Source organism: Geospiza fortis, unplaced genomic scaffold, assembly GCF_000277835.1.
Source record: "Geospiza fortis unplaced genomic scaffold, GeoFor_1.0 scaffold50, whole genome shotgun sequence".
Taxonomy (NCBI): domain Eukaryota; kingdom Metazoa; phylum Chordata; class Aves; order Passeriformes; family Thraupidae; genus Geospiza; species Geospiza fortis.
The window spans coordinates 560,999-585,938 of NW_005054382.1; the positions used below are offsets into that span (position 1 = coordinate 560,999).

The following is a 24,940-nucleotide window of genomic DNA, read 5'->3' on the forward strand; positions in this document are numbered from 1 at the left end:
ATGTGTTTTACTGTGATTTGACTGCCTTTGCATACATCTCTCCTTGCAAATATAAACATATTAAAACTTAAACTAGAAATTATGACAGCATATGTTTAGACATAACTTCCAATAATCTGTTTAAATAACTTATGATCAGTAGAACTTAAACAGCATATCTCTTAGAGTACATCAGATTACTAAGCCTAGAGAAATCATTAGTTCTGAAGAAATTGGGAAAAATTTCCTGCTTTGGAGAGCTGTACCCTTTTTTGGAGATTTTACTAATTTGACTTCAATATTGTCAGATTTTTTAAAATCCTTGAATAACTGAATGGAAACTAGAAAAGCTATTTAGAAGAAGAAAATATAATAAAAGTAATTCTGGGAAATGTTATAATTTATTCATTTTTTAGAGGATTTAAAAATTGGTTTAAGAGTCTAAGAACAGTAAGTTCTCTTGTCTTGAAGCATTTCTAATTGCAGATCACCAACACTTTTTATAAAAAATCAGTCATTTAGAAATGCAAGTCAGTATTGATATTTTTATACTGCATATTTGAAATAATTTTATTTAACTACCATAAACCTGCAATGTTAATTTTCTGCATTGTTAATTGAATTTTGATATCCACCCAAAAGCACAAATGTGAGTAAAGACACAATCTAGGATACAGGAAAGATGGTTTAACATAGTGTTTCATCAATAAAAAAAGACAAAACATGAACATTAAGCACTATAAATTATTTCACCCTGAATACTATATTGTTCAGGAAATAATTTCAAAATATCTTGTAAAAGCTACTTTCAAACTTTTTTTTTTGCAACTGATTTGCCAAATGGTGAATCAACATAATAATAATAAAAAAAGAAATTGAAAGAGGAAGCCCCCATTACAGTTCCTTTACTGTGTTTGGAGTGAGGTTCCTGAGTGTCACCATGTTTGTGTTGTGGGCAAGAATCTGTGGCCCTGGTGAGGGAAGGATCTGATCCCCTGCTAGAGTGCCATCCATGTGCTGGTGCACTGGAGGGAGGATTTTGTTGCTCTTACATCCATCACTCTCGGTGAGCTGCAGGTCTGTACACTGGCTGCAGCCCTTCCTAGGATCCATTTCTGAAAGCACACTGTGGCATTTGCTTCAGATATTTTGGGGGAGTTGGTTGGAAGAGTTCCAGGAAAATCCCCCTGGCTTAAAAGAATTTTATTAGCACAGCAAAGTAGAATTTTGAATGTCAGAACGAAAGCTGTCTGGCAAGCTGTGGCACCTCCAAGGGCAGGCATTAATATGCAGTCTTTTATTATAGGGATCACTTTTTTCCTTGGGCTTCATCCTATGCCTAGGTCAGATCTAATCTGAGTTCTGTGGCAAGATTTGGAGAGCAAGTAAAATGATGATATTTGGATAATCAAATACAGAAAGTGGATCAAGTACAGGCCAATCTGAGAAGAATTATGAAAAATACCAGTTTTAAACTGTGTTGGTAAATGTGAAGTTACATATACCACAAAGAATGATAAGAATTTTAATTTGCATATCCAGGCTCAAATTGTAAAATATGACTGGAAAATTCTTTTTAATATATGATATTGATATATTGTTATAGCAAAGGAAAATTGTGGCGCATAAAAGTAATTATGAGAGAAAAAAGAAAAGGGAAATATTCTACACCCACATATAAATATCCACCACTTGATGCACCTTACCACAAAGGTAGTGGATAAATCTTGTTATAAAAAAGATCTAAGAGATAAATGCTCTTGGAATAAATGAGATAAAATAAAATGAGATAAAAGATCTTGGAATAAATGGAGAAAATTATTAGTTGTATGTCAAGCTTCGATCTGACGAGGGAATGGATGCCTGGGTTTGTGAATGGAGGCACAAATATTAGATATCTGTAAGTCATGAGTGGTTAAGAGAAGGTGAACCCAGACATTCACATTTGCCTTTCTTCATAATAGCAAAAGAGATATTTAAAGAGACAGGTATGAAAAGGCATGCATTTAAATCTGACATAAGAGGCTTCTTTGCATCACTCACATCAGAGTGTAGGGTATTACAAAAGTGCAGGATATTAGTAGGTGTACAAATTTGGGATTTTAGATTATTCATGTTTATAGATATAAACATGATAATACTTCTATTAATACCTAATACTTCTATTAAGCATGTAAGCACTTTTTATTGAGAGAAAATTCTCATACTTTAAGACAAATTAGATTTAGCACCAAATTTTTCCTTAAAACAGTATCTTCCTAACTTGCTTTGCTCCATTTTCTGAAACTTCTCTTCTGAAGTCTGTTTTTTGGAAACTTTGTCAATCAAGGTATAAAATGTGTCTAATCCAGACCTTGGTCCTATTACAATCACCTACAGAATCACATCTAGAAAGAGAATTTGACTGTAGGAAATGAATCCACATATGTCATTGCAAAAGCGGTGTCAATAGTTGATTCCTAGTCAAGAAATTTTCTGTCATTTCATTTTGTGCCTTAGAGATGGCATTTTCCAAGCTTAATAATTAATGTCAAATTAATCAGTGGGTTTTCTGCATAGTTTTTGAGTGCTGCACCTTTATACTGCTAGTTTATGACTATTTTGTTTTGTACTGTAGTCAAAACTCTGTGGAGATCTTCCACTCTTGAACAAAAGAAAGCGAAGATGTGACTTTGATTTTTTTGTGTAGACAAGGTACCAATTTAGTAGAGTTTTCTTTCTGCAATGTGAATGCTGCTCTAGCTGGGACCAGCAGACCTGAGGAGGCATCTGTATGGCATCTCTATGGAAACTGAGGATGGCAGATTCAATGCATCATTGTATCTGATAGTTCAAATCTTGTAACATTTATTTTGTACCAGGAATCCAGCCTAAGAGGTTGGTTGATTGCTGTGAGTCGCTGAGTTGAAATGACAATCTTCTACTAGGGGCAACAGAATAATTGGGTGCTGGGATGAGTCTCTAAACAAAGAGCCAACATGTTTGCTATGACTGCCCATGCACCTACTTAGTACAGATGTCTTTCCAACACTACACACTGCTCCTACCAGTAAATAGCTTTTTACTGTCATTTCTGTGCTGTCTAGTTGAGTTCTTTAAAAAATAAACCAGGTGTAGTCATCGCAGTTTTAAGTTTGTCTAGAGTATTTGATGAATGATCAGCTACAAAAAAAAATTAAAATACTGCTTTGAAATCATCTGTTTTGTGCAACTCACTTTTGAAGTTCTATTTTTACTACCTCTTTTTGATGTCTCTTTATATCCTTTTTAAAAAGTATTAGTTCAAATGACCTCTACTTTTTATTGAAGAATGGAAAGGGAAATAAGTAGTCTAATCACAAATATGACAATGAAAGTTTTGATGTAATAATGTATATGACATATTTTTCAGGTAATTCCTGTCTAGTCTAGTATGTATTCCTAGCCTTTTGTTTCCTCAAAATCCAGGCTACTGTTTCTTCCTTGAGCACAGGTTTATAAAAGTAGGAAAAAAGATAAAACCCCCAACAAACTAAAACAAGCCACCAAACAAGTGGCATGTTGTAGAAATACAGGAAAATACTCATGGAAGAAGTGACCCTGCTCCTTAATAATCTCAACAGTTTAATCATGGAAAAGTATCACTGTATGTGTTTCAAATCATGAATGCTGCTTGAGAAAGCCGGGAGCTTTCAGCATTAGGTCCTAAGAGACAGTAATGTGCTGGGATGCTGAGGTAGGAGGGAGGTTGCCCTGAGTTCAGAAGTTTGCCACTGTTGAGCTTCCAGGGAATTAAGGGCAGAAAACACTTCCAACTTCTACTCCTCTAATCCACTTGAAAATATATCCAGAAAATCTGCAGTACTTGTTGCAGAGATGTTCAAAACAAGGTGTTACTAAAAGTTTTTCATTTTTTTTATTGACAAGCAGCAGGTTTTGGTTTTGATGAATGAAGCATCCACCAAATCAGGGGGGACAGAGAGTGTGTTTGTGTGTGAGTGTTAGGGGTGTGAGTGTGTATAGATGTGTCTATATACATATATATCGGGCCCTGTGAGACCCCACCTCATTTTTATTCTCTTTTCTAGATTACTGGGAACAAAATGACATCGCTTAACCTGGCCACCATCTTTGGCCCTAACTTGTTGCACAAGCAGAAATCTACAGACAAAGAATTCTCAGTTCAGAGCTCAGCTCGAGCTGAAGAGAGTACTGCTATCATAGCTGTTGTGCAAAAGATGATTGAAAACTATGAAACCCTTTTCATGGTGGGTGGATATTTTTTCATATTTCTCTTATACATTTGTAAGATAAATGAGAAAATAGCTGATTGATATTAAAGTAGATGGGGATGAAATAAACTGTAGAAGCTGCATTAAATTAGGATCAACAATTGTTGGTAACAAAGAGTAGTCTTCTAGCAAGGAGAATGATTTGCAGTAAGTAAAAATATTAAAAATGTGTGCTTATATCTTGCTTAGAATGGTTTCTGTGCAGGTAAAGGTACATTGTTTAGAAGATTGTGAAAATGATGGGGCTGGCCATTCAGTTGTACACTGTACAAGGCATAGACAAGACTGAAAATGATCTTTCACATCTCAGTTTTGGAAGTCAGGAAGAAAATTTTTCTGCAGGGATTAAGAGATCCTTGATTAATTTAAGGAATTACCTTCCCTACCCAAGATTTTTTTATTGGTTGGATGGAGAGGAAAGACAAAGCTTTCTTGTTTATTAGTTGGGTAAAGGGAATAAAACATAAATCTGTGTAGTTCCTAAGTTCCCTTCAGTTCTTTAGCTGAAGCAAGCAAGTTCTTCATAAGAAGGCTGATGGCCTTGGAGTTGGACATGTTGTTTACTTAAGACACAGCTTAGTTAGGTCACATTTCTCATGCCTAGCAGTTACCTGAGCAGCTCATTCTGTGGCTTTATCTCATGCTCTTTTTGTGTACAAAATTGTCGGTCAGCTCAGCATGACTTGTGAGGGAGGGAGGCTCTGTGGGAGCCCTGCTCTGGGGATAGCAGAGGCCAGTCAGACCTAGTGGTGGTCTTCATTATTCTGTTTTCCTTTTTGTAAAAATACCCATTGTAACAAAACCAGTAATCTTGAAAAAGTGGAAAAACTTTGCTTGTTGTGTCCTGAGACTAAGCAGCACTGTATGGTTCACTGAGGAGATAAGTTCCCAAAGCAGAAAGAACTCTCTGGAAACCTTCAGTGCTTCAGCAAAGCTGAGTGCTGGAGACCTTGTTGGAAGAAGATGAACAACCCTGAACTGTGGGCTGATGGCCACATAGTACTGTAAATGGAAGATGTCTATCAGTTTTCAACAAGGGAGTAGAGCATGAGAACGCAATCATGAGCCCTGCTTCAGATGTCTTAGCCTCAGATGAACTTCTTTGTGGTTTTCCTGCCTTTTATTTTTATTCTTGTACCAGTGAGACACTTGCAGTAGTTTTCTTTTTTGTTTTCTTTCTTTTTTTTAATGTTTTTTACAGCTGGGGAAAATGCTAGGTGCTATTTTTCCTTCCACATCAGTAAAAGAAAGTGACAGAACTGCACTCCTGTGTGAAGGTCTGCTGGACCAGAGTGTGGATGGCACTATCAAGTTTGAGATAATACTTGAATAAGAATACTTAATATAGTTGAAGTGTTCTTATTGTTTTTTCTCTTTAAGAACTTCTAACAGCACAGACACAACTCAGTACATAATACTTAAGGCATGCCTTGTGACTTTCAGTGTGGAAAGGGTGGGGGTAAGGTTAGACTAACTTGCATCTGGGCTCTAATTCTGATGGATTTATTCGTTCTTCTCTTCAGTGCTTCACCTTTCTTCTGGAGGTTAAATGGAGTGTGGGAAAAGAATTTCTTTTGTTTTCCAGAGTTGTTTTTGCTGTTTATACTCAACATTTATGCTACATTAGAAAAAAGAACATCTGGAGTTAAGCATTCAGCTACAACTATAATATGGTGTATTAATGCTCAGATGCTTTTGTGTTTGGTTTTTTTTCTGTCTGTCTGTTACTTTTATATATGGGAGATTACAAAACTGTGATTGGTTTCAGCATTGAAACTGGAACAACATTTGGAACCAAACCCTAGAAAACCAAAATGTGGTGGGATACCCAGACCACAATATCAGAATGATTCTGACTTATTGGTGGATCAGAGAAATTCTGTTTGTTGGAGCAACCCAGGATATTGAGCACAATTTTTACTGAGTAACTATGGTTAATATCAGTAGCATGCAAAAGTGGATTTCCTATAGAAGATGGAATCTGATCATGCTTCATTGATGTCAGGGATGATAATCACTTTCATATTCAAATCTTGCCCATTTCAGTGAGTCTTGGGGATGTATTAAAATGTTTCATGGGGATGTGTAAAGGACTGTTCTTTGCCAGTCTCTGCAGCTGAATGAAAGGAGGCACAACTCAGCCACTCTTCATTTTTGACTTGGCTTTGCATGAAGGATGCAGATCAGCAGCTTGTTCATGTATTTCATCTCCTAGTGTCCAAATCCAGCCCTGCTGCAAAGAAGTGCTAAAAAGTATATGAAATTTCATATTTTTGCAGTTAGTATTTTACACTGCCATTCTGTGCCTCATCAGTGGCCAGGGACAGCACAAAGGAGACACTTCAAGGGTCCCTCCACCCTTCTGTGTGTCAACAGCTGTGACTCTTCATGTAGCACCCAACCCCAAAATCGCAGAATATCTGGTACTCTGCTGGAGTTCTGACAACCCTGGAGCCCTCTGATATGTCTCTGTATGTCCTCCAGAGCTGTTTTTTCACCAGCTTCCTTGGCTTCCCTTCTGTCCCAAATTTCAATTTCTCATCCATCTACTTAGGTGGAATTACCAGTGAAACAATTAATTCAGTGATAGTTATGGTGACATCTTCCTGAGATACTGCTGTTGTAGTTCCCTATAAGTGTAAGTTTACGATTACATGCATATCGATTCTACACTTGCCAAGTTACTGAACTAAACTGAAGAAAATTGCTGCACAGGAGGAACCCCCAAACCCAACAGGTAGCTAGCAAGGAGACCATCAGTACAAATCTACTTGCAGATTCATTCTGGTAAAACCCCTATGAATCAGTAGAACCATTAAGTTTGGGTTTCAGAGAAGCTTTCTGCTGGAACTGAACTTCTGGTGGAACTTTTTCAGACTTTTCGTGATTAATTTATCATTGTTTTTTAATAAGGCAAGATATATTTTTATTTTTCTGACAAAATTCTCTCAGTAGTTTCTTACAAAGTTATTTGATAAAAAGGTGAGTAGTAAGTTACAGACAAAAATGTGTGGATTTTTTTTACCATGAAACTTTATGTGGAGTTTCTTCTAGTGTACAGAAAGGCTGTTCAAATGGAGAAGTTACAGTACACCAGGTTTCGAAAAATTATATTCCTATTAAAAAAATTCATTTAAAGACTAGTGTATCAGTGACCATCAGTAAGATACTTTTCCAGTTCAGAGACTGCAAACAGTATTTACAAAATGAGTATGTGGTTATACAAGTTTTTCATAGAGATTTTGGATCAGTTTGAATTAAATTATGCATATCTTTATTTATTTTCTAATGACTTCCTTATTTTAAGAAATATGCATTTTATGTAACTAGACTCCTTAAATACCTCCCAAAATGGGATATTTCTCTGGGAAACATGTTAGCAATTCTATTCCTATTTCCCAGGAAATGTCAGGGAGAACAAATGGTCCATGAAGTGTGACATGAAGCTCAAGAGATTCAGGCTTTGACAGATTGCATCCAGAAACATATATTGCCCAACTGATGACCCCTTGCTGAGATTGTCTTGCACTGACTTCCATGAGTCATGAGTGAACCTGGGCTGTTCAAGTTTCTTGGATGGTTTTATCTGTTTCAGTGTTTTGAAGTTTGTGTTGAACATTCTGCTGTAATGCAGACAAAGGAGACAAATCCTCACTTGAGGATTGATAAGACTCGTGTAAAGTGCAGTTGGAAACACAAAGTTTACTTGTGCACGTTTTGGGGTACCATTTCTGCCACCTGCCCAGGAGATGTTGCTGTATCCTGCAGCATCTGAAGCTGTCAAGGGTTTTGAAGGTTCATACCCATTCAAAGTGCAAAGAGAAAGTTAGCACATCAGAAGGCCAAACTCCAAAGAAGGTGACACAAATTCTGACTGAGCCTGTGGGTCAGAGTGGCTGGAGAGCCAGAGATGGAGATTGGTAAATGTCCTCAGATCTTTGAAGGGCGATGTAAAGTGAGGACCTTAAACTGGAGCTTTTGAGATTATGATACATAAGTAATCCTACTGTTATTTCCAGATATAATAACCAACTGGATACCAACCAGTTATTCAACAGTAATCAGCATTAAACATTGTGCAAAGTGATCTTCAGTCCTACTTCATCTGTTCTTACATGAAATTTCTCTTTTAAGTGAAAGCTTCTGAATATTTTATATACTTTCTGTAAATGTACTTGTACTTGTTCATTTAGATTAAGCATAGCACCAAAATTAATGTATATGAAAGGATATTAACCTCCAACTAAGTATTCTTTTATGTCTTCATAGGTTTCCCCTGATTTACAGAATGAAGTGCTTATTAGCTTATTAGAGACTGACCCAGATGTTGTAGACTATTTGCTGAGGAGGAAAGCTTCCCAGTCATCGTGAGTAATCTGTTTTTTCATCATCCCTTTTTCTTCTGGGAATTTCTATCTCCCACTGGAAGTGTCCAAAGGGTTCTAGTTTTCCACAGCTCTTCTGCACTGTCTACAGTGGAGTAGAAATATCCTCCCTATTACACAGACTCTGCCAAAGAAATTATGACTCTTGTACAGCATTTTCTAAAGACAAAACTTGTTTCCCTGATTCAGAGGAAAGATTGTGTTCTGCTGCAGAGAACAGAATGACATGTACATAAAAATATTCAGTGCACTATTATCTGACAGGATGTTTTTTAGTCATCTGCTGGTTTGTGTCTTGGGTTTATTGTAGTCTTCAGTAACAGGAAGCATGTATTCCACTATCCTTGAAACACACCCTAGAGTGCCTTAACACCATCACAGCGAGCTGCTTGACCACTCCGTCATTCTTTTCCTATCCTATACATGTAGGATATTGTGAACAAGCAAACTGCCACAACAGCAGCCCTATGGAGACTTTGGATATTATTTAATTGTATGCTTTGTGAAGGATCTGAAGAGAAAAAAAATCACACTGGTCACTATAGCAGCTATGATACATAATATATTCTTGTGTATGGTGTATATTTACCTGCACCCTTGTGCCTTAATGCTGTGAGTTTGTACATTCAGATTAACAGGATTCCTGTCTTTCTTATGGGACCACACACTCATTGTCTTTATTCTAGTGAATCCCAATATGGCAGACCCAAAAGAACCAAAATTTGACAGACTTGCTTTAAGTAATTTTTAAGAGGGTTTGTAGACTCTAAACTCTCTGGGACATACTGGACTTTGTCTTCCTGTGTTTGTGGAAAGTGCCTAGTGCATTCAGAATATAATTAAAATTGAATTTGTGTAGTCAGCTATGATTTTTTTTCTCTCCCTCTTAATATTTTATATTTGGAGGTAATGTAATAGTGTGCCTGGCTTCAAAGGGAAAGGTATACAAGTAATAGTGTAACTAACACCTTCAGGAAAAAGTTTTCTTTTACTATAAAATTTGGAAACAAAAATATGTGCAGTATATATTGAGTTGTAAAGGATTTTATTAGTTTGCTAACTTAACCACATGAAGTAGAAAATTATCACAGATCATCTGATTTGGGGTAATTTTCTCTGTGTGAAGTAATTTCAGCTAGTTTGTCTGATTGAAAAGTAATCATGTGTATATTTAGATCACAGTAAGTGCAGGATAGTTAGAGACATAAAAGACATAAGCTGTCTTTTAGACTTATTTCACATTTGCCAGAAACCAAGACTACAATTAGGACAGACACAACAAATCATATGACATAAGGTAGTGTGTCGAGACTTCTTCCTTTCAGCCCTTAGTTTGGAATGGTCAGATAATTTCTAACTCAAGCTAATAAAAACTTCATGCAGGATTTCACTGTCTGGATAACAAAAAACCATCAAATTGTATCTCACATGTGACTACACATACCAATTGTGCATAAGTGAGTCACAAATCATTGTGGATGTAACAGGTTAGATCCTGATTCCTTAATTGACTTTTCCTTGAACTTTCTTACTCTTAGCCAGCATGCACACCTACAGGAGAAAATGCAGCTTTTGTGAAAAGCTGGTCACAACTGACAAAAGGCATTTTGTTAGGAAATGTTCTGAAGCCAAACAGGAGCATATAGCTACAGTAGTACTAATTTATTGTGTTGTCATTAATGGGCAGATGAAATATCACTGAGATAGGAAAAAGTTACTGTCATTTTTTTTCTACTTTGCTGTCATGTAAGTGATTTACTTTTAGTGTTAATGAGATATGTTTTCACTGTGGTTGCAACTTCTTGGTTAAAATATTCCAGGCAATTAGAGAGAATGTTGCTTAGTGTTATTGCTAGGAGTGTGATGTTCTTAAGATATTAATGTATTTCACAACATAATCTCAATTTTGAGGCTACAAATGTGTTGCTTATTTTTCCTATAAGAAATGTGAGACAGCAGACTACAAGGAGATGTTTGTCTTGATTTCATAAAAATGAGCCTCCAAAATATATCTTTCTTATTGGAAATTGCCTGGTCACATACTCAAAATACAAATGTGGATCTGTGGACAAAAAACTTTATATATTCTTGAGACAGTCTTCATCAGAAGAGCTAGTTGACTGCATAGAGTATAGAATCAACTTTGAGACTTCAATGTCACATTAATTGCTTTGAAGGTCCTGTTCTGCAATTGCCCTCACATTTCTGCTCTTGCTGTCATTATTAATGCTTTCTTGGCTCTGATCTAACACAGAAAACACAATCTCTTTTCCTTCCAGAGGAGGACAAATCAGATGTTCCTCATCTTTCAGTCCCCTTAAGAGCTAAGCATTGTGAACAGTGTGTCAGGGAATTTATGGAAGTTGTTCATGATAAAGTGCTAATTACAAATGGCAGCAATTGTGAAGTGTGCTTTTGTGGGTGACTTCCCAATTTTTTGTATGTTGGCTTGATGACAATGGAATTTGGGTTTACAGCTGTAAGATGAAGCATCTTTAAACTATCAAAAAATAAAATCTATTTCTTATGGTTATTTAATGCTTATCATGGTTATTAGTCCTTTCAGAGTAAATAAGTTTCAAAGTTACAGCATTTTTGGATTATGATAATGAGTTTTAATCCATCCTGATCTGTGACACAAAGATGAAGCCATACAACAGGTCATGCAGTATGTGTAAATGCAGTTTTTAAAGCTGCAGAGGCTCCTTGAAACATCGAGTCCTTTACCCTGTTACAGGAACAACCTCATTACAATCCCACAGTAATCTGCCTTGTTGGTAGCACCTGTGTTACTCAGATATGTGTGGAAATTAGTACTGTGTGCTGCCAAGCCATCTCACTCCATATGATTTGCCTCTTTGAAGGCGTAATTGTTTTCCCACTCAGAAGCTTTAAGTTATAACAGAAAAGGGTTTCTGCCAGAAACAGAAAGGGATTTCCTGTTTTGATAACCTTGATGCTAGAAAAGTAGGGATATCCTCAGTAGAAGCAATTATTGTGATTAACACATTTCCAGTTCACCCATGCAACTGGACTCTGGTGGACGACATCAATTCATAGAAAGATGCCTGTTGTTTTGGAATCTGAAATTGTATTTTTAAATTCATGGGGCATAGGTTTCTTCTGCTGCTTTCAAATCTTTCCATTGGTTCTTAGCCACTTTTAAAATCTTTTCCTTAACATACTTCATAGTCCCTGAAAAATACTTTACCTGCCTTCCCATTCCTCACATTTGATTGCACATAATCATCTATTATTCCTTGTGGGGACAATTATCTGCCCTTCCTCATATCTTGCATATAGAGGAGTGGGTATCTTACACAGTATTTATGTTTGCCTTCCAATTTAGTTTCTCCCCAGTGAGTGGGTAGAGAATCTCACTGTCCAAGGGAGGAAGAATTTAGAATTGTAGTAAGCATCCATTTGCTAATGAACTCAAGCAGTAAAGCAAGCAGATGCAAAACTTTCATTTTAAGGGATTTGTGAGAATTCTTTCTTTATTTGCAAAGAAGCAAACCCAAGTCTTCTTGCGAGTTGTTTTATTTTGTTTGTGAAGCAAAGCTGCAAATGTATGAGTTCAATTTCCTGCTTTTAAGTATTTAATCCATTTTGATGGTCTCTTGTAGTAAGATTGACAGAGTCCACTGCAGTTCCTTTGATTTTTAAAGCTATTTTGCCTGAACAAATTTGAAAGTGATATTATATATGTATATAAAAAATAGTGTGGACTTACCAGCCAAAACCATAAATCAGTTTAGAAACTTGAATGTTTGAATCTTTCCAAAGACTTGAAAGTTTCCATTTAGGTAAATTTTTAGCAGGAGCTCTGTCTTGAGAAGAGGTAGACTATAACAGATCATTCAAGGTAAGACATGAAATCAGTGTTTCACAAAGCTCAAGTTTATGTTCCCACATTCTTTCATTTCCATTTCCATTTCCCTTATTCCTTGTGTTACCTTGCCATGGCTAAGTGCTGGTTTACCTCTGTCTTTGCCCTGTGCTGCAGAGTTTTGATGGTTTTGATGCTGCAGACTTTTGTGCAATAAACCTTACTGTTTGGATGACATTCAGTCTAGCAGGCTGGATAAAAGGACATTTGGTCATAGGAAACTTGCAGATACCAACCATTCTCCCCTTTTCTAAGTTCTTCTAGTTCCTGCTCCCCTTTTCTAAGTTCTTCTAAGTCCTTCTAGTTCTTCTGAAGATTCCAAGACATTGCTTAAACCTCATATCACTGCACAAGCGTTTTTAAGACTTAGGAGGACAGAAAGAAAAAAGCAAGTCACAAAAAAATGAGAAAAAAGGTTTGTGATAGAATTATGCATACTTACAAAACTATAGTTCCTCAGTGTGTGTCTGTTTATAGATTAATTTACATTGGATTTATGTTCAGATAAGAAATTTAGTTGAGAAGTTACATACTTGAGTCTTTTTTTTTTAATGATTCCCCAGCATTACCATGCTTCTCTGAGAAGCTTGTGACAGAGCAACTTTGCCAAATGGCAGCTCTGCTTTTTGGGCTTGCCTGAGTTTAACTCCAGTGATGGTTTTGTCACTGAGAGTTACTGAGGAGTAACATTATTTAATTAATTACCAACACATTATGGTTGCTTTCATAATGGAAAAAAAAGGAATATTGAATAACATAATATTCATGCTGTTGATTTATATATTTTATTTTTTGGGACATGTGATATGTAAATCAGCCAGGGAAAAAGCAACAGCTTGAAAGTGGTGTTAAGTTTTGTCATTATTTTTTATTAATATTTATTGTGCTATGGTTGGCTTTGTGTTTTCTTTATTTTCTTTCTTCAGTTTTATTTTATTTGTCTAAAAAGACAGTTACTGTTCCATAGTGAGAAATGAGTTTTGGCTGCTCACTACATTCAAGCTGTCTTTGGATTTGACTATCAAAAGGGCTGACCATTTTCAGACATTTACAGGAATGGGCCTCTCTTGTATCACATTAAATTAGAACAGATATTAATGAGAGGTCGCTTAAAGAAGTGTTTGACTCAAGCAAAAAATAAGCATCTACAAAACAGGGGTGTAGAGAAATGAAAAATGAGTAATAGAAATATGAGTTAGCATGGAACAACAGGGAAAAAATATGTTTATTTACAGAGTAGTTCTACATGTTCTTTGTGGATATTCAGTGACTCACAGCCTGCCTCCTACCTGCATGGCAAAGTGTGACAGTTCAAGAAATCTTCATCATTGTTCCCAGCACATTTCTAAAATTAGTTGTCTCTCTGACCTTTGGCTGTACTTAGGTGGGAGTTGTGTTTGCCTTTTCTTGGCAGAATTAAAGGCAATTCATGTTGTTGGGGGTGTGAAGGTGAAAAGGTAAAAGTTGTAGAAGGTATCAGTGGAACCAGTTGTTTGATGCCCCAGTCATAAGTACAGTAAATACTGTTTGTCCCCTGTAGAATATTTACCTTCTCGTGTGTCTAGAAGAGGATCATTCTCATAGTGTGACAGGCAAGCTGAGTGTTTGTTTTTTCTATGTAAAACTTCAGAATACAAGAATTTGTTTTAGCTTACTGCTTAGCATCAAACTAATCTTCCCTATCATGCCTTCAGTTTTATTGTTGCCACAAGCTACATTGTCAAGGTAACATAAGGAATTTATTAACTGCTTAGTTTCCTCTGGTTTGCCGTACAGTTGTGTGGGGTTTTGTTGTTTTCTTTCTTGACAGCAACATCTTTTGATTTTGAGTGGCCTCTGCTGGCCACTTCATGGCAAAAGTTTTACTCATGGAAAATCCACCTCAATAACTGTTTCTGAAGTGTTTTCATTTCAGCAGCTGTGACCATTCTCATGTGTTTGATTTTATCTGTATGATCATAGAATCATAGGATGGTTGGGTTGGAAGGGACCTTAAAAGTACCCTAGTTCCACACCTCCTGCTGTGGGCAGGAACACCTTTCACTAGACCAGATTGTTCAGAGCCCCATCCATCCTGGCCTTGATGCCAAACTGCACCTATAACTGTGAACATGAAGCATTCTTTTATTAACAATAGTTTGTTCATCAAAATTTCTCAGGAGCCCTGAGATGCTGCGGTCAGAAGGGTCCTACTCCACAGGAGAAAGACATTCTTCCACAGACTCCAACAAAGCTTCCAGTGGTGATGTCTCCCCTTATGACAACAACTCCCCAGTGCTGTCTGAGCGCTCACTGGTGGCAATGCCAGAAGAAGTTGCCCACAGCCCAGATAAGCTGTACAAGGTACCTGACCAGTACACACTGGTTGGACACTTGCAAACTAAGCCAAAGGAGAATTCTTCTGCATCACAGGCTGGAAAAGGTATGGTGCATCCTGCTTGTGCTTCTCCTCCTCCTCAGTGGCTGATGGAGACTCCTGAAATAATTGGAAAGTGCCAGCTTTGCATTATCAGCTACCACAATTTGAGGAGCTGTAGTATAAATAATATTGTAAAAAATGACAGAACAATATCCTTTTTTTGTATTGAGCCCAAAGGGTCTGTGCTGAGTCCTTCTCATTAGCTCAGCCAGCTGTCAGGGACGTTCATGGTATGGCACTTCTCAAAACTTGGAGATATTATTTAGGAAAATAGATCTATGTATGTCCAGGTTTTCAGCCTGTCTGTGACAGCATGGCAAAGTCTAGTCTGATCCATGGAGCTGTAATACCTACAAGATTATGGTTCAGGCTTTGGAAAAAGCTGAGATTTTAAGATTTCAGGCACAAACTTTCTCCAGTTGTAAAGAATTACCTCAACACTCTCTCACTGGAAAACATAGCTGAGCTGCACAGCTTTATATCTGCAACCAATTACACACTGAGCAATGCTAGTGCAGAGATCCATTACTCCCATAGCTACCTGTGGAGTGCATACCTGAGTGATTTCTTTGGTAAAGAACTGTGGTTTAAACTAATAGCTCACCAGCACTTCAAGATGCTTTTCCTAGAAAAATATATATATTTAAAAATTGTCATCCAAGAAATTTATACTTAGTGAGCCAAACTTTAAGAATTTTCAATGCTTAGGGATGCACATAACTGTTTGGTGGTATTTTTAAAACCTCCTAATTTCAGATGTACTGCCTAGGCACTTAATTCCCTTTGGACTTAATGGGATTTAGACTAATATCTCAATTATATGCTTTATAAATGCCAATTAGAATTTATCTTCTGTATTCAACATCTAAATCTCGGAACAGGTTTAATAATTTGGTCAGATTTCTATTAAGTTATGAACAGGAAATTACATCAAGTTTTATTGTATTAACCATCTTCTGGATTTTAATATGCATCACAATGATACTGGACCAGGACAAATTAGGAGGTTCCTCTGCTGACTAGTGGAATCAGAAAAAGGCATTAAAGTGTTTATAACCCAACATTTTATTAAATCTTTGTTCTGTGGCTGCATTTCTGGGTAAGAGTGGCAGCTTCCTTGGGCTGATAGAGCATGCCTTATGGTGGCCCCTGGGGCTCGTGCTGCCTGAGGGAGCTTTGACAGAAACCACCTTTTGTGAACCAAATTCCCCTATTCTTGTGCAATTTCTCTGCAGTAAGGCAGAGGACTTAAGGACTCAACAAACTCAGGCACCCTGCCCATACAGAGCTCACTGGATCCATTGCAGGATCTGATCTTCAAACAAGTAGCTGTGAGCAAATATATAGAATCATAAAATGTCAAGAGGTTGGAATGGACCCTAAAGATCATCAGTCCCAACCCCCCCCTACCCTGGGCAGGGACGCCTCCCCTTAGGTCAGATTGCTCAAGGCCTTAACCAGCCTGGCCTTGGACACTGCCAGGCTTGGTGCATCCAAAAATTTCCTGGGCAACCTTTTCCAGTGTCTCACCACCCTCACAGTAAAAAAGTTCTTCCTAGTATCTAACCTGAATTTCCCCACTCTCAATTTGCACCCATTACTCCTTGTCCTGTCACTAGTTCCTGATGGAGAGTCCCTTATTGGCTTCCCTCTTGGCCCTGTTCAGATACTGGAAGGCTGTTACAAGGTCTCCACGCAATTTTCTCTTCTCCAGGCTGAACAGCCCCAATTTTCTCAGCCTGTGTTTGTAGACAAGGTGCTCCAGTTCTCTTACCAGCTTCACAGCTCTCCTCTGGATTTTTTCCTGCACTCCATCTCCTTATGTTGGGGTCACCAGAGCTGTACACAGTACTCCTGGTGGGGTCTCACATATGAGGTGCTTGTGAAAGGTACACAGTGAAGGTGCCACTGGGTGTTAATGACTCTCATACATTACTGTTCTATTTGTGTATTTCTAAATAATGTCTTTAAGAGGATTGATTAATCATCTTTTCCCTGCTCTTACTGCTGTTTAGATATTTCTGAAGATCATTTTGATATCTGGGGCACTTGGCATTCAACGCTGAAAAGTGGCTGCAAAGATCCAGTAATCACAGGTCAGTAATTTCTCAATTTTAAAGCCCAAATCTAGCAAAGAAAAAACCAATTCCTTGTTTTCAAGAAATCCAATGAAACCAGTAGAATTCACATTGTCCAGAGCTGGACTTTTAAAAGGTGACTCTTAAGTAGAATACAGAGGATTACAGTAGTTATACTTCTCTGTATACGGAAAACAGCAACATTTCAAACTATCAAATATAATTTAAAAAGCCATATTAAAATTGCTTCAAGAAATACTTTTAAATTTTTCTAGTATTCATAGAATCATAGAACCATAAATTGATAATGGTTGGAAGGGACCTTGACGATCATCTAATCCTAACCCCCTTCCCTTGAGCAGGGACGCTTCCAACTAAACTGGTTCGTTCAAGGCCTTACCCAGCCTGACCCTGAACACTGGTTGGGGCATCCCCAGTCTCTCTGAGCAACTTGTTCCAGTTAACCACCTTGACAGTAAAAATTTCTTCTTCATGTCTAACCTGAATTTCCCCTCTTTAAATTTGCACCCATTACTCCTTGTGCTACCACAATGGTTCCTGATGAAGAGTCCCTCTTTGGTTTCCCTGTCAGCCCCCTCCCGATACTGAAAGGTGCTATGAGGTTTCTGGGCAATCTTCTCTTCTACCATGTGATCCAAGGGAAAAGCAGTAGCCTGTTAAATGCCACAGGAATGGCTCTGCAGGCTCATGTTGTGTTTCTGACCCCACCCCCAGGTTCTTATGGGAACATTTATGAGAGCAGCTCGCTGCGGCCCGGACAGTGCTCCCTCTCCCAGGGGAACCTGGCCACGTGCTCTCCTCGCTGGCAGGGCTGCTCCTCGGACCTGGCCGGCGGCCGGCAGGCGATGCGGAGGAGCCAGACGACAGCCGCCATTGCCGAGTGCCAGCTCCATCCCGCGGCGTCCCGGCCATGCAGTGACCCCCACAGGGACGGCAGCTGCAGGAGCTCAGGGCTGTCCCACTCCAGGTCGGAGCAGCGCTTGACATTGAGCAGTGTGGAGGACCTGAGCGAGCGCGACTCGAACGCGGGTTGTTTGCAAAGCGCAGCCAAGCCCTCCTACAGGAAAGAGCGGCCACCGCCCCCTTACCCAGGCCCAGCAAAAACAAGCTCGAGTGTTTCCTCGACGCTGCACTCTTTGTGGAGACTTCAACGCCCAGAAAAGAGTTCGGGGCCGAGGGCAGCTGGAGGGGCACCAGGCAGAGCCCCTGAGCAGGCCACCTCCAGGCAGGAGCAGCCAGCCCCGCACACACAAGCGGGTCACAGCTCTCCCACAGCACCTCACAGCCAGAACAGTAAAAGTGCTTCAGAGGCGGACTGGAACGAGTGGCAAAGGGAGAGGTGGCAGATCTGGGAGCTGTTATCAGCTGATAACCCTGATGCCCTCCCAGAAACCCTTGTATGATCTGACTCTGTGGAACTGCCACTTTTACCCGTGCCTCCGTCTCATAGGAAAACAACAGTGACATTGGAAAATGGGGGAGGCTTGTTTGTTTTATACCAACTCAATTGCATATATTTTTTTAAAACTTAGTTCACTTTAATTTCTCAACAGCACTGTCAAGCAGTTAATTTGCAACTACAGCATGTTCCTGTTTTTCAGCAAGCTTTTGAGAAAAAACAAGGTGAAAACTTTAGTGTAATAACTCTGTATTCATATGCTGTGTATAAGATAAAACTGTTGCTTTGATGTTGCTAAAAATGTATTTATATATCTGCAGTTTTGATGGTTGTATATTCTGTAATGGGTATTGTATGATAATCATGTTATGTTTTCATATACAGATGTCAATCAATCGTGACTGCTTTTTTAAAAAATCACTGCACTTACATTACCATGATATACATTGGAATTCTATAGAAAGTGCACAAGCTGGTTTCTGTGCTTATATATATATATTAAAAAAAAAAGCTGTTAAAGGGTAAAGTTGTACTTCTTTTCACTGCCTTTTGAAAAACACTAAAATAAAGTGGAACATGAAAAGCCATATATTTTATAAGGGTGGTAGTGAGCTTAGAGGGGGAAATACAAAATATTTTTTCTTATACGTGTATTTGCAAAAAACTTTAAAATTTGATACAAGATTATAAAAGTATTTTTTTAGGTTCTGATAGGAAGCAGCTCAGAGAATCTAAGAACAACATTGTGCCTAAACCAACGAAGTATGTAGTGCAAAGTCTGCCCTCCTATTCCAAAGGAAAACCAATGTTATATATGCAGGATATAATATATATATTTATAAGTGTATGATTTTATGTATTGTTTTAAAACAATAAACTGGAATCCAAATTTTAGAAAATCAAACCTAATAAATTCAGATGCGTAACACTGAGAAAGAATATGGCTTTTCCTTTCAAATAACAAAGCTCCAGTATTAAGAAAGTTAGAGAAAAAAAAATGCAGACAGACACATGAAAGGGAGTGAAGTAGAGTTTCAGGAATGAATATGACATTTGGAGAAGCTCACAACTGTGTTTCCATAAATATTGTGCCAAAGTCGGGGTCAGTCCCCCTGCCTCACTAGCTGTATGTTGTGTTGTGTTAAATGTTGCTGTTTTATTCTCGTTGTTTTTCAGCTGCAGAGCCGCCTGTGGGCAGCGGGTGGCAATGTACTCCAGCGTTCCAGAGAAATTCCTTCTTGGCACTCCACAAGGGAAAGTGTATCATAGCAAAATAATTTCATAAAACATACTAGTCTTAATTTTAATGAAGTTGAAGACTTATTCAGTGATGTTGTCTTTAAGTTCTATCTTGTGTCATACTGATGGAATAAAACGCTAAGTAAAACAATGAGCATAATTTTTGCTCCCTTTTTTTTGAAGGTTTACAGGATATTGATGTGTTTTTATTGCATTATTGAGTGTCTATATAAAAAACATCTAAAAGGCATAGGAGCTTAAGGGCCACCTTCAGATGCAACTTAAATATACAAGATTTAAGGTTCTACTTTGGTTTGAGGTTTAAAATCCATCATATAGAGTCCTTCCTTTCAGATTTCCATTTCTCATCGTATCTCCATTTTCCCAGTAAAGTTATAAGATAAAAGCACAAAGCCAAGTAGACAGGGCCAGGATTTGGCCTTTTGACTGTTGTAGCTCTTTTTATGCAGAATAAATAAAGTTCTCTTCTGGCAGTTGGAAGGCTTTTTCAAATATTATCATGGTATGAAACTTGATAGAAAAAGGTTCATGTGTGTCCCTTTGTTGCAGAAGCTCTGTGTCAATTTATTCCAAAAAAAAGGCAGTCCACCCCAAATTAAAATGATTGTGGAATATAAAGACAGACAAAAATGAGCTCTTACAATCTTCACTATTTGATCTTGCCTCAGTATTATTCCAGACTTGATACAGATTTGCTACAGGGAATTAGCTCCCAAGTAGTCAAAACCAGTCATAGTGTAAATCTTGCTGCAGAAGATACAATATTTACTAGATGTCCATCTCTTCATTTTAAACCCTTCTAAATATAGGAGCACCTGCACTCTTTTTAGTAAAAGATGTCTGAGGATTACTCAGCCTCATGAAGAGATTGCTTTTTTCCACTCCCTCTCACTGTATGTATTTTTATATATATATATATATATATATATATCTGTGTATTTCCATCTACATAGAGTTTATGCAACAAAAGATGAAAACAAAAGACAAGACCACTGCTGGAGGACAGCCTTGTGTGCACACATTTCAACAGATTGTCATGTGGAAAAGATACAAAATAAATTCCAATAAATTAAAGTAACACTTGGCAACACTATATAATTTCTGTCATTTTCATTTGAACAGGGCAGAGCAGAATTATCATGAGCAGATTAAGAATGTAATTTTTAGTTGTAAGTCTTTCCAGGAAGAAATAAGTGGCATAATTTGTATGCCTTTTTTTTTCCTTTAATATATACTTCATAAGAAAGGTAGCCATGAAATCTTGTTTCTGGTTTTATGTTGGGTGATAAATCTGTGTGGGATATCCCATTTTAGATCTCTAAATGATCCTGTGCTCTTGAATAGCCATAAAACTCATTTTACAGGGAAAGTTTCCATTGTGATGGTATCAAAGCTTTCCCTTGGGAGGAGAAATCCTGTTTTAGCAAAGGGGTCATGGTCTCTGTCACATCTCCATTAATGCACAGGCTTTAATGAAGAGTGTGATAGAGAGGGCCCCCTCCAGAGGTCTCAAGGCCTCTAGGCAAACTCAATTTCCCTCCTATCACTTCTTATGACACCACACTGGTTCCCACCTAGGATTGTAAATAAACCACTTTCCCCTCCTGGGCTGAATTCCCTCTCTCAGGAGGTGTCTCCCAGCTGGGAGGAGGGGTGTGCTGCACTCACAGGTGAGCCCAGGAGAGATGGGATGTGGGTGCTCCAAGGACAGGGTCCTGTGAGTTGCCCATGGGGCAGGGGTTGCATTTATGCTGCAGAAACAAAACCTGCAAGGATTCAGTACAGCTCTAGGCACAAGCCAGATGTGAGGAACCTGTCCGGCAGGGGAGAAAGAAAATACAGACTTTAAAGCATTACTTCAAAGATTACTGTTGCTGCCATCTTTTAAAACAAGATGTGGTTACACTGTTGTGCATTCTAAGACCATGCTCTTCAGCTGAGGGGTCAGTTGCACCTTGTCCCTCTTCCCTAGCTTACTATCCCATCCCTTAGACCAGCTTGAATAAACATGCTCTTAAATAGCCATAAAGCTCATTTTACAGGGAAAGTCTCTAATGTGAGAGTATCAAAGCCTTTTCTCTGACTCTTCCCCTTGGGAGGAGGATTCCTGTTTTAGCAAAGGGTCATGGTGTCTATCACATCTCCATTAAAGGAGTGGTGGGAGGAGTTCAGGGCTTGTTGATCTGGCTGAAACTTGTCCTGAGCAAGGAACACGTAAAATTAGTGGCTCTCACAAGTGGTGGGCACAGGGGAGGAGGGGCAGGGTCAGAGATGGGGAGAGGAGAAGGGTGGGACTGGCTCCTCTGTCAGGTGCTTGAGCAATCTTGAGGCTTGCTGCCTCAACCTGCAGGCAGGAGCCCAGCCAAGCACTTGAGAGTGGCTCTGAGGTACAAACCTGAGCCAGCCCAGCTGCTGCCTGGGGTACATGAAATCTCAAGAACTCTGCTGTCTGCACTGGGGGCCCAGGCTGCCACCATAAATTAATGCCACTCAGAATTTCTCTGCTCTTGAAATGATGAGGTTCAGTGGACTTGAACTTGTGGTTGTATGGTGTGGGGAGGGTGGTGTTACCTGGTTTTTCACTGGTTTTGTTGTTTCACAGACATTGGTAGAGGTCAGAAATCTCAATTCCAGCCTTTCAGGAGCACCAGCATGCCCTGCATGGCTGATCTGGCAGAGGACTGGGGACTTCTTTCTCCTCTGGGGAACACACAGGATGTCTGAGCTTCATCTTGCTCCTTATCTCTGTCTCTCCCTCCCTTTTTTTTGCATTAATTTAAAAAAAAGAAAAAAGAAAAAAAGAAGAAAAAAAAAAAAAGAAAATAGTAGCTCCATTGTGCAATACTTAACCTCACAGAGCTGCAAAGCAGTGGAAATGGTTCTCAGTTGCATTAAAGAGTATTTTGACCAAGTCCTTTTACATCACTGGGAACTGTAAAGCGCTGCTGTGCTACAGTTGCTGTAGGGGAAAGTGTCTGCAGCCATACAGGGCTGCAGAGACCACACAGCTGTTCCAGGCAGGTAGACACTCAGGCTGCTGGGTCATAAAATGCACCATCTCTGAGAATAGCATTAATTTAATTTTTTTTTTATGTGTAACTGGTTGGTTGGTTGGTTGGTTGGTTTGTTTTTCAAGTTGGATTTCTTTATTCACTGGAAACTCTGTTCCCAGATGAAGTGAAAGTTTTTATGAACAGACTGTGATTTGATTAATTTGTTCAGTGACTTTAAAAATGAATATATGATTTCTAGAAGCAACCTAATTTGGGCATTATATATATATATAGAGGAAGGTGGTTTGTATTGATTCCCAAGTAGAACAGGCAAATAGAGACAGGCAGATAAAATTTTCCTTTTGCAAGATGGGTGTTAATTCTCTTTCTTCTGCTTCTGAGAAAGTAAATGTTTTTGCCACTGGAGTTTTAGAGTCAGAGAGTAGAGTAGGAAGGAGGGAGGAGGAAAGAGGATCCACTTCTCTCTTAAATTGCAGATGGGAGGGGTGAAAGCATGTGCAGGTGAGAGCAGTATCTCCAGCTGGGTGGTTGAAACACTCTCTGGGGGAGGACTTCAGCCCCAGACTCTGTGCACTCTTCTAATGATTATTCAGACTTTTAAATAAAAGAGAATAACTTTTAACAGTGTCTCTTTTAAACAAAAGGGACATGAATAGACGCTTCAATCACCATTTCCTTTTGCTGTGTTTGCTCAATTCCATTTTCTTTTGTCTACTTCCAACCATAGCTATGGGTTTTAATTTAAAAGAAATATAACAGGCCTGGGAAAAAAAGATTTCTTTCTGCATCATCTTAATAGAAATCCAGATTTTGTCTGCTTTGAAAAAGGAGTATTGACCAAGCAAGGCATCCTTTGGAGTACAGAAACTCTTCAATCATTATGAGGAAGGAAGGAAGTGGCGGGAGGAAGGAAGGGAAGGGAAGGGAAGGGAAGGGAAGGGAAGGGAAGGGAAGGGAAGGGAAGGGAAGGGAAGAAGGAAATTCAGACTAAAAATCACTTTATCATGCAGAAAATAACAAATGCACATGGTAACCTGCCAAGCAGGGTTACTGAAGTAAAAACATACTGTTCACTCGAGGACAAGAATCACTTTGGGGAGATGGAGTGTTGAATATGGAAGCAGCATCTGGCTTTTATCCTAAAAAAAGGTTTAAAAGGGTGAAATGCTGAACAAACTCTTCCTTTCACCCACAGGCTATTTCTGTAGATCTGATCAGCAGCTAAAGGTTACCAGCTGTGCTTTTGCCCAGGGTGGTATTGACGTTGTGTAGTTGTGGCCTTATTTGTGATTGCGGGGAGAACTGGAGCCCTGAAAGAGCTCAGAGTTGCATGAAGGCTCTTCTGAAATATTCCTAAAAAACCACAAAAAGCCCTGGCTCCAGTATTATGAGCCACTTTTCAGCCTGTGAAAACAGGAGTAAAATTGAAAGAAAAGAGAGAGCTCTGGAGTATCGGCCTCATCCCACTGGGGCTTTCAGTGAGTGATTGTTATTTTGAAGGAACCTATTGTTTATAACTCTGACAGTGGCAAGCAAGTGGTAGGACCCAGGGAGCTGGGAAGGTCCCCTGTCAAAGGAACAACAAAGGTAATTTAAAAGATAAGGAAAGAAAGATGGAGAGAGAGAAAGTTTGTAATGCAAAGTGAATGCTGTTTCCCTGTGTCTGCTTCTAGCAGACAAGTTTCTGAATCTTCAAGTTTTCCCATCCTTGAGGAGTCAAGATGTATAGTTGGAAACATTGAGAAGTGGTGTGGTGGAGTAGAGCAAGGTCCAGAGAACACAGCAGATGTGGTGAGGCCCTGCTCTCTTGCATGTCTTGTCCTCCATGGTGCTGGTATTCTGTCTAATCCTGGTGCTAGTGAGAAGATGAGTGTGAGAATCTGTGTGAATTTTGAGCCTTGCTGCAATGGCATTGCTACACAAGTGCAGGGACAGAGCCACACTGCCTTTTGTTCTGCTTTTCTTCTGGGTTTAGGGCTCCTTTCTTCTGCCTTGTGCACTAGCCAAGGCTGAAGAAGTAATCTTCAATATGTCCCTCCTGTCATCTGGTGACTTGAGCAATACTCCTGGGATGTACCAGGCATATTTAAACTCTGAGTATCTATCATCTTTTTCTCCCATCCTGTCACCATCATATTTTCTGAAAAATCCTTTCACCAGGATTTCTTCTCCTGGGAAGCTGAGAAGCCTCAGAGAAAAATGAAAACAATAATTATCTGATTAGC

General features: G+C 38.8%; 1 protein-coding gene across 1 annotated transcript in view; it reads left to right on the forward strand.

The window, feature by feature from the left end:
- ARHGAP6 (Rho GTPase activating protein 6) overlaps window positions 1-19,831 on the forward strand; it is a 69,514-nt gene extending 49,683 nt beyond the window's left edge. Inside the window, exons 7-12 of the mRNA XM_014308709.2 lie at window positions 4,047-4,226; window positions 8,520-8,617; window positions 14,684-14,946; window positions 16,959-17,039; window positions 17,757-18,665; window positions 19,618-19,831. Coding sequence (XP_014164184.1) covers window positions 4,047-4,226; window positions 8,520-8,617; window positions 14,684-14,946; window positions 16,959-17,039; window positions 17,757-18,445 — 1,311 coding nt within the window. The 3' untranslated portion in view covers window positions 18,446-18,665; window positions 19,618-19,831. The remainder of the gene's footprint in view (window positions 1-4,046; window positions 4,227-8,519; window positions 8,618-14,683; window positions 14,947-16,958; window positions 17,040-17,756; window positions 18,666-19,617) is intronic.
- Window positions 19,832-24,940: the final 5,109 nt, after the last annotated feature.